Source organism: Micromys minutus (assembly GCF_963924665.1).
Source record: "Micromys minutus genome assembly, chromosome: 30".
Lineage (NCBI taxonomy): Eukaryota > Metazoa > Chordata > Mammalia > Rodentia > Muridae > Micromys > Micromys minutus.
In genome coordinates this window covers 22,181,131-22,196,040 of record NC_137965.1, presented here as the reverse complement: position 1 = coordinate 22,196,040, position 14,910 = coordinate 22,181,131, and the positions used below count along the sequence as shown (strand labels likewise).

The window sequence follows — 14,910 nt, the reverse complement described above, 5'->3', positions numbered from 1 at the left end:
AATGCATAAATTTATATGACTTCAATTTTTGCCTCCAACATGACTGAATTTACTAAATTGGTGTGTGGTCACCTAGTCTACAGTAGTATGAAAATTATAAAATATTAGTCATGTTGACCATGACTTTAAAAGATATAAGCTGAAAACCCTTAAAAACTGTAACTATTAACCTCATCCTTTAAGTGATCATAAATATTTAAACACACACAAATAAAAATTTTAATAAAATCTCAATATATCGATAGAACCAAGCAATCTCTGAGACAAAATAAACATAATTTGGGGAGATGGAGCTTTGCCATTAGAACAAAGGAGTAAGAATGGCCTAAATAAAACTCAAGAACAAGTTTAGTCACCTAAGAAATTATCTCTTGAAAATCCTACAGTGATTCTGAGATATTAAAGTAAATTAACCCAAATTAAGGTGTAACTACTTAATGGGAGAACTCTAGTGAGGAAATAAGACCATGTTTAGTTTTTAACTTTTGCTGGTCAAAACTTACATTGTCTCTGAAATTGGTAAATATCCTTTCAAAGTCTGGGGTACCAAAATTTAGGAATGCATTCATCACTTAATACAGGAATCATACTCACCTAACACACCACTGGGTTCAATGGGGTACTCAAGGATTGATGTAGCTGGTGCCAACGTGTAGGGGTATTCATAGGGTGTGTAGATTAACCCAGCTTCAGGCCCTGGAGGGACTATTGCAGCAGTTGGGTGAGGAGTTCCGTTTGGCATGACAGCGGTCTGTATTTGTCTGATCAAAGGCATTATGGTAGGGCCAGCTGGCGTAGGTGTACGCAGAGCAGCTGGTGGGAGGACAGGCGCGGGCCCAGTGATGATCCTTGGAGCAGCCTGGGCAGTTGCTGCAAGAGAAAAGGCAAGGGCTGCTACAGTAAGCAAAGAAATTTAGAAAGAAGTATAGGGATAGCAGTAATAAAACATGAGGAAATGAGAGGGAAGTAGGAAAAAGAAAGGAAAAAGCAGGAAAGAAGAAAAATAAAAGGAAATCATTAGTACATGCAATGACCACACAGATATGCCAAAGCACACCAACCAAGGGCAATCAGCTTCCCCTTCCCCAACATGATTAACAAAATGCAAAAATAAAACTCACTGTAAAAAAAAAAAAAAAAAAGAGTAAGCCCATTATTATACTTTTCATATTTTTAATATATCCACTTATAACATTTTGTGAGACTAAACTGTACCCAAAAGGAAAAAAAACAAAACACATACACACACACAAGAAAACATTCCAATTAAAAGATGCAACAAAATAACTACTAAGTTGAGTCCACAGACCCAGTTCTGGTGTGTCTTCAAAGCACAACTTTGGCTTCAAGTTTAAGGAAAACTCCCTGGATAAGTCAGGTAAGCAAACACTAAATGTACATGTTCCCAGCATGCTAGGAATTACTTCATGACAAGAAGAATACACAAACAGTCCTTTGCTAAATCCATGACTATAAGGAAGAAATCAAAGACAACCATTTATAAAGTAAGTATTGCTAAACTCACTGGGTTGCCTATCTTTGAGAATTTTGATTATGAGTTTAAAATTCAATTTCAGATATATATACATGCTCAAAATATGTTCACATAAGTGACATGTAAACCATGACTCATCTTAAACTACATTTTACAAAGAACAAAACAAAACAAAACCATCAACTATTCTCTCACACAGCTTACACAATTATGACACAATCCATGAAAGGGAGGACCTAGTCTGAAAAGTTCTCGAGTTATCGTTATCTCTCATTCCTATTCACATAGGAACTTAAATAGCAAACAACACAAGTGCAAACATGCAAGCAAGAAGAAAAGACTTGAGCAGCAGGGCCATTTCATTTACACTTCAAATAAAAAAGCTTTCAAAAGTCTGTCTTTTACATAATGTCATGAAAAGCTTTAAGGTCTTAACTGGATAGTTAATGCAGCAGGACATTTCTTGAACCCCTTCACCAGAAGAGAAGAATTGCAATCCCAAACTTTATGTACTGACATAAAATAAAATTAAGCAGACCATTGTTAAACAGAAGCATTAAATAAAATGGCCCTCTTTGTACATTTTATCAGTTACTTCAACTCTAATTGGTTTTATGCTGCGGTACACACACACACACACACACACACACACACACACACACACACACACACACACACACACACACACACACCAGGAGCTGTAATCCTGCCCCAGGGTCATTCTTACGTGATTTAATGTTGGCGTCTCTGTAGGTGCCATTCAGAATTGCAAGCTCCATCAGCTGCATCTTCTTCAGGCTGTCTTCTCCTTCAGCCTGGACAAGGGAAACAAGAGCAGTAAGTATTTGACTGTCTACATACAACTAAAAGATACATACCATGTGACTCTGATCTACAAATATCAACTAGCAATCACTGAATTTCTAAACATTTCTGGTTTCTTATGCTACTGCTCTTGATTCTTCCCTCAAGTGCTACTATCTTTGGCCCTCTATCTTTAGGATCACTGTATAATTTACTACCAACACAAGTGAAACGGGCACTATGACTAACTAAAATTATAAACTAGTATGGCTACACCTTGGTTTCACCCTCTTCCAATAACTAATACTACTCTTAATAATTCACTATTTATTGCTATACTACTCAAACTATTTAATTCAGCTGACAGTAGTGACTGTCATTTAGTACATATACAATCTAAAAACCCAATCTAGATCCAAGGGTCAAATAAACTTTCCCAAACACAGTTTCTAGCTTAATGCTTTGTAATACTCATGTCTTAAACTCTAAACTGATTTCTTACTATCTGAACAAAAATTTAAACCCTCTTTGAACTACCACCCCAAGGTGAGCCCATTAACTTACTCTTTCACATATATCTAGTAAGGCAATAGACCAGACTAACTCTGTTAATGTCTTGGTGTATCTTCCCATTTGCCTACTAAATGTTCTTTACATGTTCCTATATTCTTCCTTTTCCAAGCTCTACTTATTCACAGTGACTTCAATTTAAAAAACAAAAACAAACAAACATGCTGCATTCTCCAGGAGCCAAACCCCTCCATTCTATAATTTCAGCCATACAATTGTTAAACTTAACCACTCCCAAAGTTAAGTTCTATTAGATTAGTCTCAATTTTGTTATTTATCACTACCTAACACCCATGCACTAATCCCAGAATGATGATGATAATAAGGGTGATGATGTTATTGTTATTTGAGACAGGCTTCCAAAAGCCCTGTTTAAAGTTTAAGCCCTGGCTGGTCTTGAACTCACAGAGATCCTCCTGCATGTATCCCATGTGTTGGAATTAAGGGTGCACACCACTAAACCTCACTGGAACTTATTGGTAAGGAAATCAAATTTGTGATTTTACTTCCAACGCACAAGTTTTTAACTAAAGTGGTAGAGAGAATGTACCAGCAATCTTGTCCTTTAAAGATTATAGAACAAAAAAAAAAAAAAAAAAAAAAAAAAAAAAAAAAAAAAAAGATTATAGAATTAAGCATCCTGTGCTTTAATACAATACCTAGTCTTGACATTTGAAATATAGAAGGGATATAGACACATGCAAGTTTCTCTGTCCTCTATTTCTATGACAAGTGTAACAACACAAAGATCTTTAAATAGGTATTGGTATACTGTAATTTGTAATAAACAGAATTGCTGAGTGGGTATTTAATAACCACACAGAATTAAAGAAAAATATAAGTGAAACTATTACAAAATCAACATTTGATGTACTACTAGAAACTTTTAAAGTTTCCTTTGCAATAGAATAATGTAGATACTCATATCTGTTAATTATTCCTTGATCCTCGTCAATCTATATAGAAATAAAATAAATATGGCTTATTTGGCTACATATAAAACAAGTAAGCTACTATTAGTTAGGAACTTGAGATTTGTTTTTCTTAAAGTTCGTAAAATTGTTCATTAAAAATATTAATACTTCAAGTTAAAATTTATCAACAGTTGTTTTGAATTTAATCTATGCAATAATGAAATACAAACTTAAAGCAACAGGCATACTTTCAGTCATTAAAAAATAGATGTTGCTCAAGTTTGAGAGTATCAGGGAGTGAGGGACAACTTTACCTCCATCAAAAATCTAAAACGGAAGAAACTGCAAAAAAACAATGCAGAAAACATGTCTGAATTAGACTTCATTATTATTAAGAAGTGATTTATGTCAACTATGGGGATAGTCAAGAGAAAGATGATAGAAAACACCCATGTGTTCCCACCAATATATATACACATGTGGCAATTTCTTCCGTAGGATCCAGAACAGTAAACCGGGGCAGAGATCACTGCAGTGGACTAAGTAGAAAACTCTAAGCCAGCAAGTGTTACCCACCAAAGTGATAGTATAACAATAACTCACAGTGTGAGCGCAGTAGAGGCACAGCATCAATAAGCTATGAGCACAGCATCAATAGGCTATGGTGTCCCCACACCAAAGGAGTTATGTGGCAGAATTACAATCTAAAACCAAACTGTCACATTCCAAATGGGCTTTATTATCTTTATGACCATACCACCTATTAAGCTCTTTATTCAAAGAGAGCTAAATTGCAGGTTTTACTAATTACCAAGACAATGAAGGTCATGACAGAATTATTTCCATGTGAAAGTGGTTGTTTCAACTTTACTGCCCCATTTTTGACAGAAATTTAGCATATTTACTTGCCAAAAAGTTTTATCCCATGATGTAAAGGCTCTCATCTAGTTCTTCTCAGAATTGGTCAGATATAGCATCCTCAAGTTGTAGACCTTGTAGGTATTTTACAACGTATTTTTATCAAACCAGCATTATCCATATCTGGTGTGATAATTACTTTGTGGGGTTGGATAACCAAAAAAAAAAAAAAAAAAAAAAAAAAACTGTTCTTAAGAACCCAAATCATGTCATTAAGTTATATTTTACATTTTGTGATATGTCCTCAATCTCCTTAATGTTTTACTTTAATTTACCTTACCTTTAATATCATTTTAAAAACTGAGACATAATTTACAGGCAATGAAATCTCAATATTTAAAGTGACACATTTGGCCAGTTATGATAAACACACATGAAAACATAGTATTTCCAACAGCAAAACCTCCTTGTAAATTCAAGCACCAACACTAGTGTGACTTCTCTTAAACCACAGTACAGCTTTTCAGTTCTAGAAGTTAGAAGAATGGTACCACATGCAATTTCAATAAAGTTCAAATTTTCTCAGCATAATGTTTATAATAGTGACCTGTGCTGTATGAGCAGCAGAAAGTTTAAATGGCCAAGTAGTGCTGCATTGTTTATTCATTCTATAATCTTTTGCTTGTTTCTAGTTTGAGATTACACTGTGAATATAACCACTCTGAAAATTCTCCCAGGCTTTTGATGTGAATCTAAATTTTGACTTAAAATAAGTATCTAGAAGTGGTATTGTTAAGTCATAAGACAGATGAATTCCATGAGAAATGCGAAGATTATCAGAACACTAAGAACAGCATAATCACCTTTGAAGTATACAAGATTGAAAATGTTAACAGTTGTTTAGAACTCATGGCATCTCAAGTTTTGAGGTACCAGAGATTTTTCAATTTATAAAAGGATAGTACACCATAGATAATATAGTCTCTCTATTGTTGTCTGGAGAAATCTCTTACAGCAGTCCTATCTATATATTATATATAACAAAACATATATACTAAGTAGAATAAACAGGTACAAACACAATTTTCTGAACTTTTTGGACTTGTGGATAACAGATTGATGGGTACATGTAAATATATATTTAAATGTATGCATATGCTACAATGAGGTGCAGCATGTCCTTAAGTCTGTCAACAAGCTATATCAACATAATAAACAGGTCAAATACCATGAGACTAAAAGGATTTTAACCTTGTAAAGTATGAAAATGTCAATGCTGTTCACTTTATTAGAAGAAAATATGAAATCTTTATCATCTAAGCACTATGCTTCACAATAAAGCTATGATACTGGATACATTATCACCAAGACTCAGATAAGTTAACATCTCTACAGGGTCATAATACAGAACAAGCTCTTAAAGCAGAATCCCTGAGTCAGAGCCCTCAGGCTTTTACCATTATTGCATTACATTGGTATTACCACATTCAGCACTACCACATACCTTTATGTGAGAATATCTTCTGAATTCATGAAAAACTTCAAATTTTAAAAAACGAAGAAAATCATGTTTACTTATTAATATCGTAAGTGATTTAAAATAGAACTAAAATCTGGTAAGACGGCTCAGGAGGTAAGAGTACTTGCTGCCAAGCATGGCAACCTGAGCTCAATCCTAGGATCTACATGGTAGATGGAGACAGATTTCTTGGAGTCTCATTTCCAATGTTTTCTTCAACCAAACATCAAGTTCAAAGCCCTTAGAATAGGCTACAGTGTCTTTCAGCCTCCAAACTGAACAGGCTCTTGCTTAGAAACATTTCAGAGCTATCATCTTTCAACAGCCTTCAAACTGTACTACTTTTACACAATGCAGACTCATCTGATGACTCTCACAGACAATCCCATTACTTTCAGAAATCTATGCTGTTTAGTTAAAGGAGAATCGATTATACATAGGACACATGGTGTCCTGCCTTTTCAGTTTTGCTTTCCCATAACTGGTAAATATTTCCCAAACAACTCTCCCCAAATTCCCTTCTCTGTGTTTATGTGAAAGAGTAGAGGTGGGGGAGGAGGATTGAGAAGATAAGACACTGAATGTCTCATATAAAAAAATGGGGGAAAATAAAAAACAATGAAATGAACAGAGGAAAAAAGATAGCATTTTATAAGAAATTTTGTTTTTTCATTTTTAAATTAAAACATAATTATGTAATTCCTACTGCACCTCAGTCTCAAACTCATGGTCTCTTTTCAAGTTATAAGAAATTTTAATAACAGCACTTTCCCTTGCTCTGTTATGTCCAACTAACTCCTTTAAGCTCCAGAGACTAAACAGCAGAGGCTTCAATTCCAACTCGGAATACAACTTTCTCAGTCTAAGATCTAATAATAGTAAAACCTAGTAAAATCTCTTATGTTTCATCTTCTAGCCCTGGGGCCATAACTGCTTCTAAATCTGTATTAATGTATGCCTGTCTCCTCTTCCAGTTTGTAAGAGCTCTTTAGCTAACTCCTTTCTAAGTTCTCTGCTGAAATAGTGCCTACAATGTTCATGTTTTCTTGACTGACACAGAAAGTGAGTAGCTTATCACCACCACCACTCCACAGGACCTGATTTTCCTAGACTAGTTTTTGGGATCATGTTTACATCCTCTCATACCACCAATCCCATTCTGTGAATTTATATTTATGTAAACATTGACAGTCATGCTCAATTATTTCTTCTAGGTCATTTAAACTTTCTTGATTTCAAATTCTTCATCTCTCCTGACAAATTTTTACAAATATAAGTGTCAAAATCTTAACTGATGTAAACATAGGTTTTTAAAAGGGGATTAATAGTATGTGCTAAGCTCATCCACAAAGATGGATGATAAAACTACAAACCCATCCCAATTGCTTTTACTTCCTTCTTCCCTTCACATGGCTCCTTTACAAGTCTTACTAGGATGCAGCGTCTGTGCTAAATCGAACACTTACAGAAGGAACCTCACAAACTGAGCACCAGAAAAACTTCCAACCTTCTGACTGAAGAAGGCTCCTGCAGAATGTCACCACTTCAACTGGGCCATATGGCCTTGCTTATCTTTGCAGAAAGTCCTCTCAACTCAACGATAGGTTAAACTGCTATTTTACTAACAAATTTATGAGTCAAAGTGCTAGGCATGTTAAGAAAAAAGCTTCACTTACTATTGTCTAGTCCCTCTGACTTTCTAGTTAAATGTAGTATCTGTCTTAGCAGCCAAAATTTATCAGCAAGTTATGGTAGAACGTATGAAGTACACTTATCTAACCAGAAGAATTTTCAACACTCAAACCCACATGTAAATAATGCTACATCTATTAGTGTGTCCAGCATGTAGCCTACTGACCACATCAGTAAGGACAGTTCAAAACGAACAGAAAAGTTACTTAAAACATCACAAAACTTCTGAGGGAAGGCTTGAACATTTTTGTATCTTGACTGCACAGTCAGGCAAGACTGAGTTTTGTGTACTGTCGTTTTGGTTCAAGACTGTTGAAATAATCCTTGGTTTGGAAAAAAAAAAAAAAAATCAACCAATTAAGCACTTATTATTTCACTTAGTCTTAATAACTTGATAAGCACTCAGCACCAGTATTAGTTCTGCCACCGAAACAAAATGCATCACTGTCTTAATGAAGCATTTACTTTCCTTAGGTCGTCAACAAAAGCCATAGTTTAGTCACAATCGAAAAATGAAGCAAATTTAGGATGAAAATAACACATTCCTCTAGGTAAGAAAAACATTTTATTTATGAAATTCAGTGTCCCCACTATTATTGGTGGTAGTAGTAGTACTAGTAGTAGTAACAATAGTTATAGTAGTGCTAGGAGGAGGAGGAAGTTGGCTTTATTTGCTTTTTGTTGAAACAGTGTCTAGACCTCAAACTCAGAGGTCTAAATCTCCCTGTCTCTGCTTCTCAATAGGATTAAACATGTGCACCACCACAATTAAGTTCTTAAGTGGAAAACTACATACCACTGTAAATAATCCATTTTGATGCAACCACCAAACACACTGGTGAACCATTTAAGTTAGCTACTAGAGCAAGTATCAAGCCTAGAGCTCAAACTCAGGGCTTCAGCAATGTCACCATGAATGTGATGCCTGTAGCACTAGAGTAACTATGCTTAAAAGGGAAAAATTATATAAAGTCACTATGTCTGGCCACAACTATACACACTGTGCTATGTCTAGTTTGTACTGAAACATCATATTATATACTACAGCATGATCAGTATGATATTAAATATACCCATAAAATTAGTAGCGTACTATTATTAGCAAACAAACAAACAAAACAAAACACCAAACAAAAAAGAGCAAGAAAAAAAGTACTAAAAAGTACAAGAAATCAAGGAGGACCAGTTAGATGGTTTGATTAGCTAAGATGCTTGCCGCCAAGCATGAAGACCTAAATTCAAAACAGATAACCAACTCCTACAAGTTGACCTTTGACCTATTAATCTGTGTACACAAACATTAAAACAAAACAAAACAAAAACTCAAGTACTATGTAACAAAAGGGCCACTGAAGGTTACAAGCCACAGATGATAGTAGTATGGCCTCAAGGTCTAGAACAGTGTTTAAGTTACACAAGTGTACACATAAATACTAAAAGGTGGAGCATACCAAGAATAGTTATTCCCCGAGGGACTTGATAAAAAAAATCACTAAGAAAGGGAGGTTGCCTGTCTCAGAAAGTTTCATACACATACAAGTGACCCATTTTGAGAAAATGGTCAGTAATCTCTGGGCTATGCAGCTGAGGTCAACCTCAAGCTCCTCCTGCCTCTGCTTCCTCCATGCTGGTATTCCAAGGGCACACCACCATGTATAGCTAGAGTGACCATAATTCTGCTTAGCAGAACATAGCCAGAGCCTTAAAAACATTTCTGAACTACAAATGGACCTACAAATAGACTAAGGTCTATGAAAATTGGTTCTAAAACATTACTGGTAGTTTACCCTAAGAGAAAGAGTATTTTTATTCCAACCTAGATTGTATTACAAATGGGTGTCTTCCAGTAAGAGTTGCCATATTTTTAATTTTTGGTTTGGTTAATTTTTAATCTTGCAACTGAGGCTGGCCTGGAACTCCGAAAGACCTACTCACTAGTTTCCCTGAAGACTAGGATTAAAGGTGTGCCCTACCACACATAGCTTTGTATCTATATAAAATATAGTATCAGACATTTTCAGCACTATAGTTTTTGAAACTTTAAAAACTGATTATAGGACAATATTTTCAAGGATATACTTTAACTAACAGACCAAATCTGCTTTCTTGAGAACTCATGGGGAAAGAGGAGGAAAAAAAAGATAATTAAGAAAGTTGGTAATTACAAAAAATTGAGACAACTTTCTGTAATAGTGCTTCAGGTTCTTTTCCTTTATGTCTGTTTGTATACACAGATTAATAGCTCAGAGGTCAATGCAAGAGTATCAAGGCAACTTTGGACTGGTAGTGAATAGAACAGACTCACTGAAGTATGTGTGTGTGTGTGTGTGTGTGTGTGTGTGTGTGTGTGTGTGTGTGTGTGTGTGTGAGAGAGAGAGAGAGAGAGAGAACTCTATCTACAAGTACCATTAAGAAAAAGACGCAGTTGAGCTGTGACAACAGAAAAGATATGGTCGTGCACTGTATCTCCTTGGAAAGGAGTGGGAACTAGGAACATCAGATATGAATGAAGGTGGAGGACTTTAGGCAAAGTTGTAATTCATACAGAAAACAAGAAAGGAATCACTGAATATAAGAGAAATATCTTGTTTATGATGTCTTTATGGTGTCCAGGTAGAGACAGAGAAAAGAGAGTTTGTAATGGAATTTCAGATTAGCCACAGTGGTAACTGCAGATATCATCACAGATCTGATTATCTGGGAGCAAAAATAAAGAGTTCACCCTGGAAAGCATCTGACTCAATGAAATTATAACACTTCTCTATAGTAGACACTATATGTCCAAACCAAGGAATTAAGAAATTCAGTCACATTTTTTTCCCTCATTTGTATCAGTGTGTAAGAGTCTTTGTTGTAAACTGCAGCACTGGAGTAGTTTCTTAATAGAAACTACTACATAAACTACTACAATGTTTATGAAGAAAGCTAGTTTTCTAGTCATTTAATGGTACCTTTAGTCTTGCCCACATACACATGTTGTAATTTTTAAGTGTAGCAACCAAAGCTTCTTTTTTTTAGTAGAGAATGTCATCACCCATCTCACAGCACTTATTAAAGCACTAATATCAAAAAGCTCAGATTTTATATACTACTGTTATCAAAATGAAGCTTGAAGGATTAACTAAAAACAAGTTGATGTATTTGATTTATAAAGAATAAATGTCTTCTGTCCCCATAAAGGCACAATAAAATAAAATCATCTTCACAATTCATTAATATAGTTTCAAAATTAATTTCCATAAGGGAATCTTGTTACTAATGAATGGGATAATCTGAAAGTCATTTCTGAATTAAACTTAAAATTCAATTATCAAAATTAAATTAGAAAATAATGCTACCAAATAAACTTATCTGAATTCAACTTACAATGCTTATCTAAAATTAATGTATTAAAATGCTAGATTTACTATGAATGGTTTCAATAAAAGTTTCACATACCAAAAAGAAAATGTCACAAAAAGTTAAATTAGAGTTAAAAAATATAAAATTTTGGGAGACATTTGATTTTCCTACTTTTGTCAGTTTCAAGGGTGTTAACACAGTATATAGTCCATAAATATTCTACCTAAATACAACAAACATGAGGCTACTTACCAACCATCAGAAAAGCATGCAAACAAATTAAAGGGAGGTATGAAAACAACTGAACTAAAGGAGATATACTGAGAAATTATTATCTATGTTTCTATTAAATACATTTTAAATATTTCAAAAATAAAGAAACCTGTATATTATATATTTAAGTGTAAAATTACAGAACTAAAATTAACTTAGTCATGTGGGGCTTATTTAGAAATGAGATATAAATATTGTTTAAGTAACAACCACATAGGAAGTTCTACATAGTAAGCTTAACATGCAAAATTGAAAAATGCAGAAAATACATATTTGAAAACAGGGCACTGGATATATATCATAAAGTTTTTTTCTTAAAAAATACACTGCCCTGTTTTTCTATAGCCAATGTCATTATCCTCTATTTGTTAACAGCTCCAATCTTGAGTTATAAGCTATCTAAAGCAAACTATCAATCTGTCAATCCCGTATCAAGATGAGGTGTCCTTCAATAAATCCTTACAGGAATAGCTCTTTGTGAAAGCTGTTCAGTATATTACATACAGACAAGACATTAAGTGACAGCACTTTGTTTCACCAGGTACAAAACTCCAAGTACGCAGAGAAGTGCTCCCACTTGTTTTCAGAAGTCTGAGCCCAAAAGCATTACAAGACAAACAGTAACCAAACTGTTAACAGCCAACGACTTAAGAAAATTATGTTTAACTCCGATTCTGGTTCTTCTTGCCCTAAGTAGAACACACAACTAAAAGTGAAGTGGTACAAAAAGATAACTGACTCAGAAATAAATTAAATTTTATTTTAGAAGTTAAAAAGAAAAGAAAACCAGCCAGTATATGCCAATTTCTGTATATTTCCTTCAGCAGCACACAACAGCACGAGCAGCCTCATGACAACTGGATTCTAAGGAACTATACAGAACCTCTGAAGTCTGGTGAGTGCTCTTTTAAGGGCCTTACTTGCCACTGAGTCAAATTTCACCAATGGGTCAACCAAAATATTAGAAATACAAGATGCTACTCAGATGATGCCAGTGTGAAACTGAACACTATGCAATAAAGATTAACAAACAAAAACATTTTACTTTGCCATTTATCAACTAAATAATTCTTCTTTTCCTAATATAACTGTGTCTTCCTGACATCCAGCTTATTATTACTATACTATTTTACTATTTTCCTTATGAAACAGCAACCAGTTACTTACAGTAGGTTCCCCATAATACTTAATCTATTTTAGGAATCAATTATACAGCCTTGAATTTTAAAGCTCTGAATGTTTTTCTAGAAAAATAAAAATAAAAACACCATACTGGAACTGATTAGTGACAAGTGGTATCCTACAAACTAAAGTGATGGTCTCCACTTTGGACACTTATAAAATAGGTGTAAAACTACATTATTTACCATACACATTGTATTAAAATACTACCTTATTGTTCATTAAAACAAAGTATTCTTCCCGCAATGTTCTACAGTGCTGAATACAGAACAGAACTGTCGGTCATACTCTTCTCCAGAGATGTCAAACAAGCTCTCTTCCTTAAATGTGCTTATCATACATTTGTTTGGGAGGTAGGGGGTGGAAACACAAGCCATAATAAACTGGCCTCATGTAACCAGGGATCAATTCACTCTCATCAAGAATTTATGAGGTCATAGGACTCTACAAAAACTTCATCTATAGGAGGACTGGCTTCTTTTTTTCTAAACCTGTAATTTATGTGTTTATTCAAAACCCATCCAATTGCTATAAGTAAACGCCTCAAACATTTGAGAATTCCCATGGCAACTCACTTAGTTTGGCAGACAGGCAGACCCAACCCAATCCTTTTATCCCACAGCTAAGCAGCACAAAGGCAATTCTGCTCTGACACTGAAGAGACTGCTAATTACTGCACTGAGTCCCATTCAGATGAAAATGGGAGCAAACACATAGAGAGAAACACCCTCTTCACAAGCTCTCTCTCTCTCTCTCTCTCTCTCTCTCTCTCTCTCTCTCTCTCTCTCTCTCTCTCTCTCTCTCTCTCTCACAGTTGCTTATCAGCAACCGCATGCGTTTTGGTCAAGTTTAAACATCTTTTAATTTTTTTTTCAACAAAAGAAACAAAGCCAAAATATACACTTCAGTTACTAGTACTTGGCCAAAAAGTTAAATATAAGAGCAGCAATCCATTGACAATCCAGCTTAAGAATGTCTTAAAGGAAAAAACTATTTCAGTATCCAGATGCCTCTTAACTATCACCTTTACTTCTTTGAACTTGGTTATAATTAAAACAATTTACCATGAGTCAAATTCATAGGACATTAAGCAAAGAACTCATGAGAAATATGAAAATATATATTGTAAAATATTCTTTTCTCTTTTTTCTCAATTTCAATGACAGTGATAACAGGTATTTCTAAAAAGAAAATTAAAATGATTTTGTTATAATTATTTTCAGATTTCATAATATTCCTTGATTAATCAGTACAGCCTAAAAATTTCAAATTCCTAAGCTGAAAATTTGTAGTAATGTATTAGAATCAATTGTTTAATTCATATTAATCTAGATTTCCATGAATGCTAATGCTTTTTTAAAAAATCAAATGTGTATTAAAAACTCATTCATATTTAACTTCAAAATACTTCTGAGTAAACAAGAAAACAGGAGGAAGATTCTACCATAAAGCCATACAGCCCAAAGTATGGGTAGGAGGGAATAAAGGTCAAGATTACAAGAGGAAAGCTGCTACCATGCATAACAATAAACATTAATGCCAAATCCTGTTCAGACAGGTTTTGTCAGTTAGATAGATGCATGTGTGCACCAAGTCCACCTGCCCTTTCAGTGCCACCAAGGAGAATCTTTACGACCAATGCAAAGACTGATACATTCAAACCACTTTATCTAAATGAGTCTTAAAAACCAAAGACCCAATTACTGCATAATATATATCCATTTACAAGTATACTTTAGTAAATATGAGATATTCACCAAAACAGACAATATCACTGGGCTATAATGAAGGCTGGGGATGCAGTTCAGAGGTAGAGTTCATGCCAGACATACTTGTGAGGCATAGAGCCCTAGATCTACCTAACAAATTAAATAGATAATATGAAAAGTGTAATAATCATATTTTAAAAGACATAAACACAGAGAATGTATTCATCAAGAACAATGTTAAAAACAACCAATGAGATACAAAGAAAAGTTCTAAATAGTACAAAAAAAATTAGAAAATATTTTGAAGTAATAATATGTAGCATAACCATATTTCTATCCATTAAAGAAAGGTCTCAGATCACTAACCTTTTACTTTAAAATGTGCAAATAAAAAGTTAAGTTCCAGAAAAGCAGAGGTCAATGAAACAGAAAGAGAACTGTTAACAAAAATCAAAACTTGAAATTTAGAATATTAATGAATTTGATCACGAAAAACAAAATCATAAATTACTGACATGATGAAAAAGAGCACTATTACAGACCCTACAGCCT

General features: G+C 34.3%; 1 protein-coding gene across 6 annotated transcripts in view; it reads right to left on the bottom strand.

Annotated features, from left to right (window-relative positions):
• QKI (QKI, KH domain containing RNA binding) overlaps nucleotides 1–14,910 on the bottom strand; it is a 104,137-nt gene that overhangs the window by 12,523 nt on the left and 76,704 nt on the right. For 5 of the 6 annotated variants that reach the window (XR_013975630.1, XM_080941821.1, XM_080941823.1 and 2 more), the window contains exons 5-6: nucleotides 2,223–2,310; nucleotides 595–894 (exon numbers count right to left, since the gene is read on the bottom strand). Coding sequence is in view for 5 of the 6 variants with exons in the window: in XM_080941821.1 (XP_080797947.1) it covers nucleotides 595–894; nucleotides 2,223–2,310 (388 nt within the window). In the remaining variant the exon portion in view is untranslated. The remainder of the gene's footprint in view (nucleotides 1–594; nucleotides 895–2,222; nucleotides 2,311–14,910) is intronic. The other variant, XM_080941822.1, reaches the window with a different exon arrangement.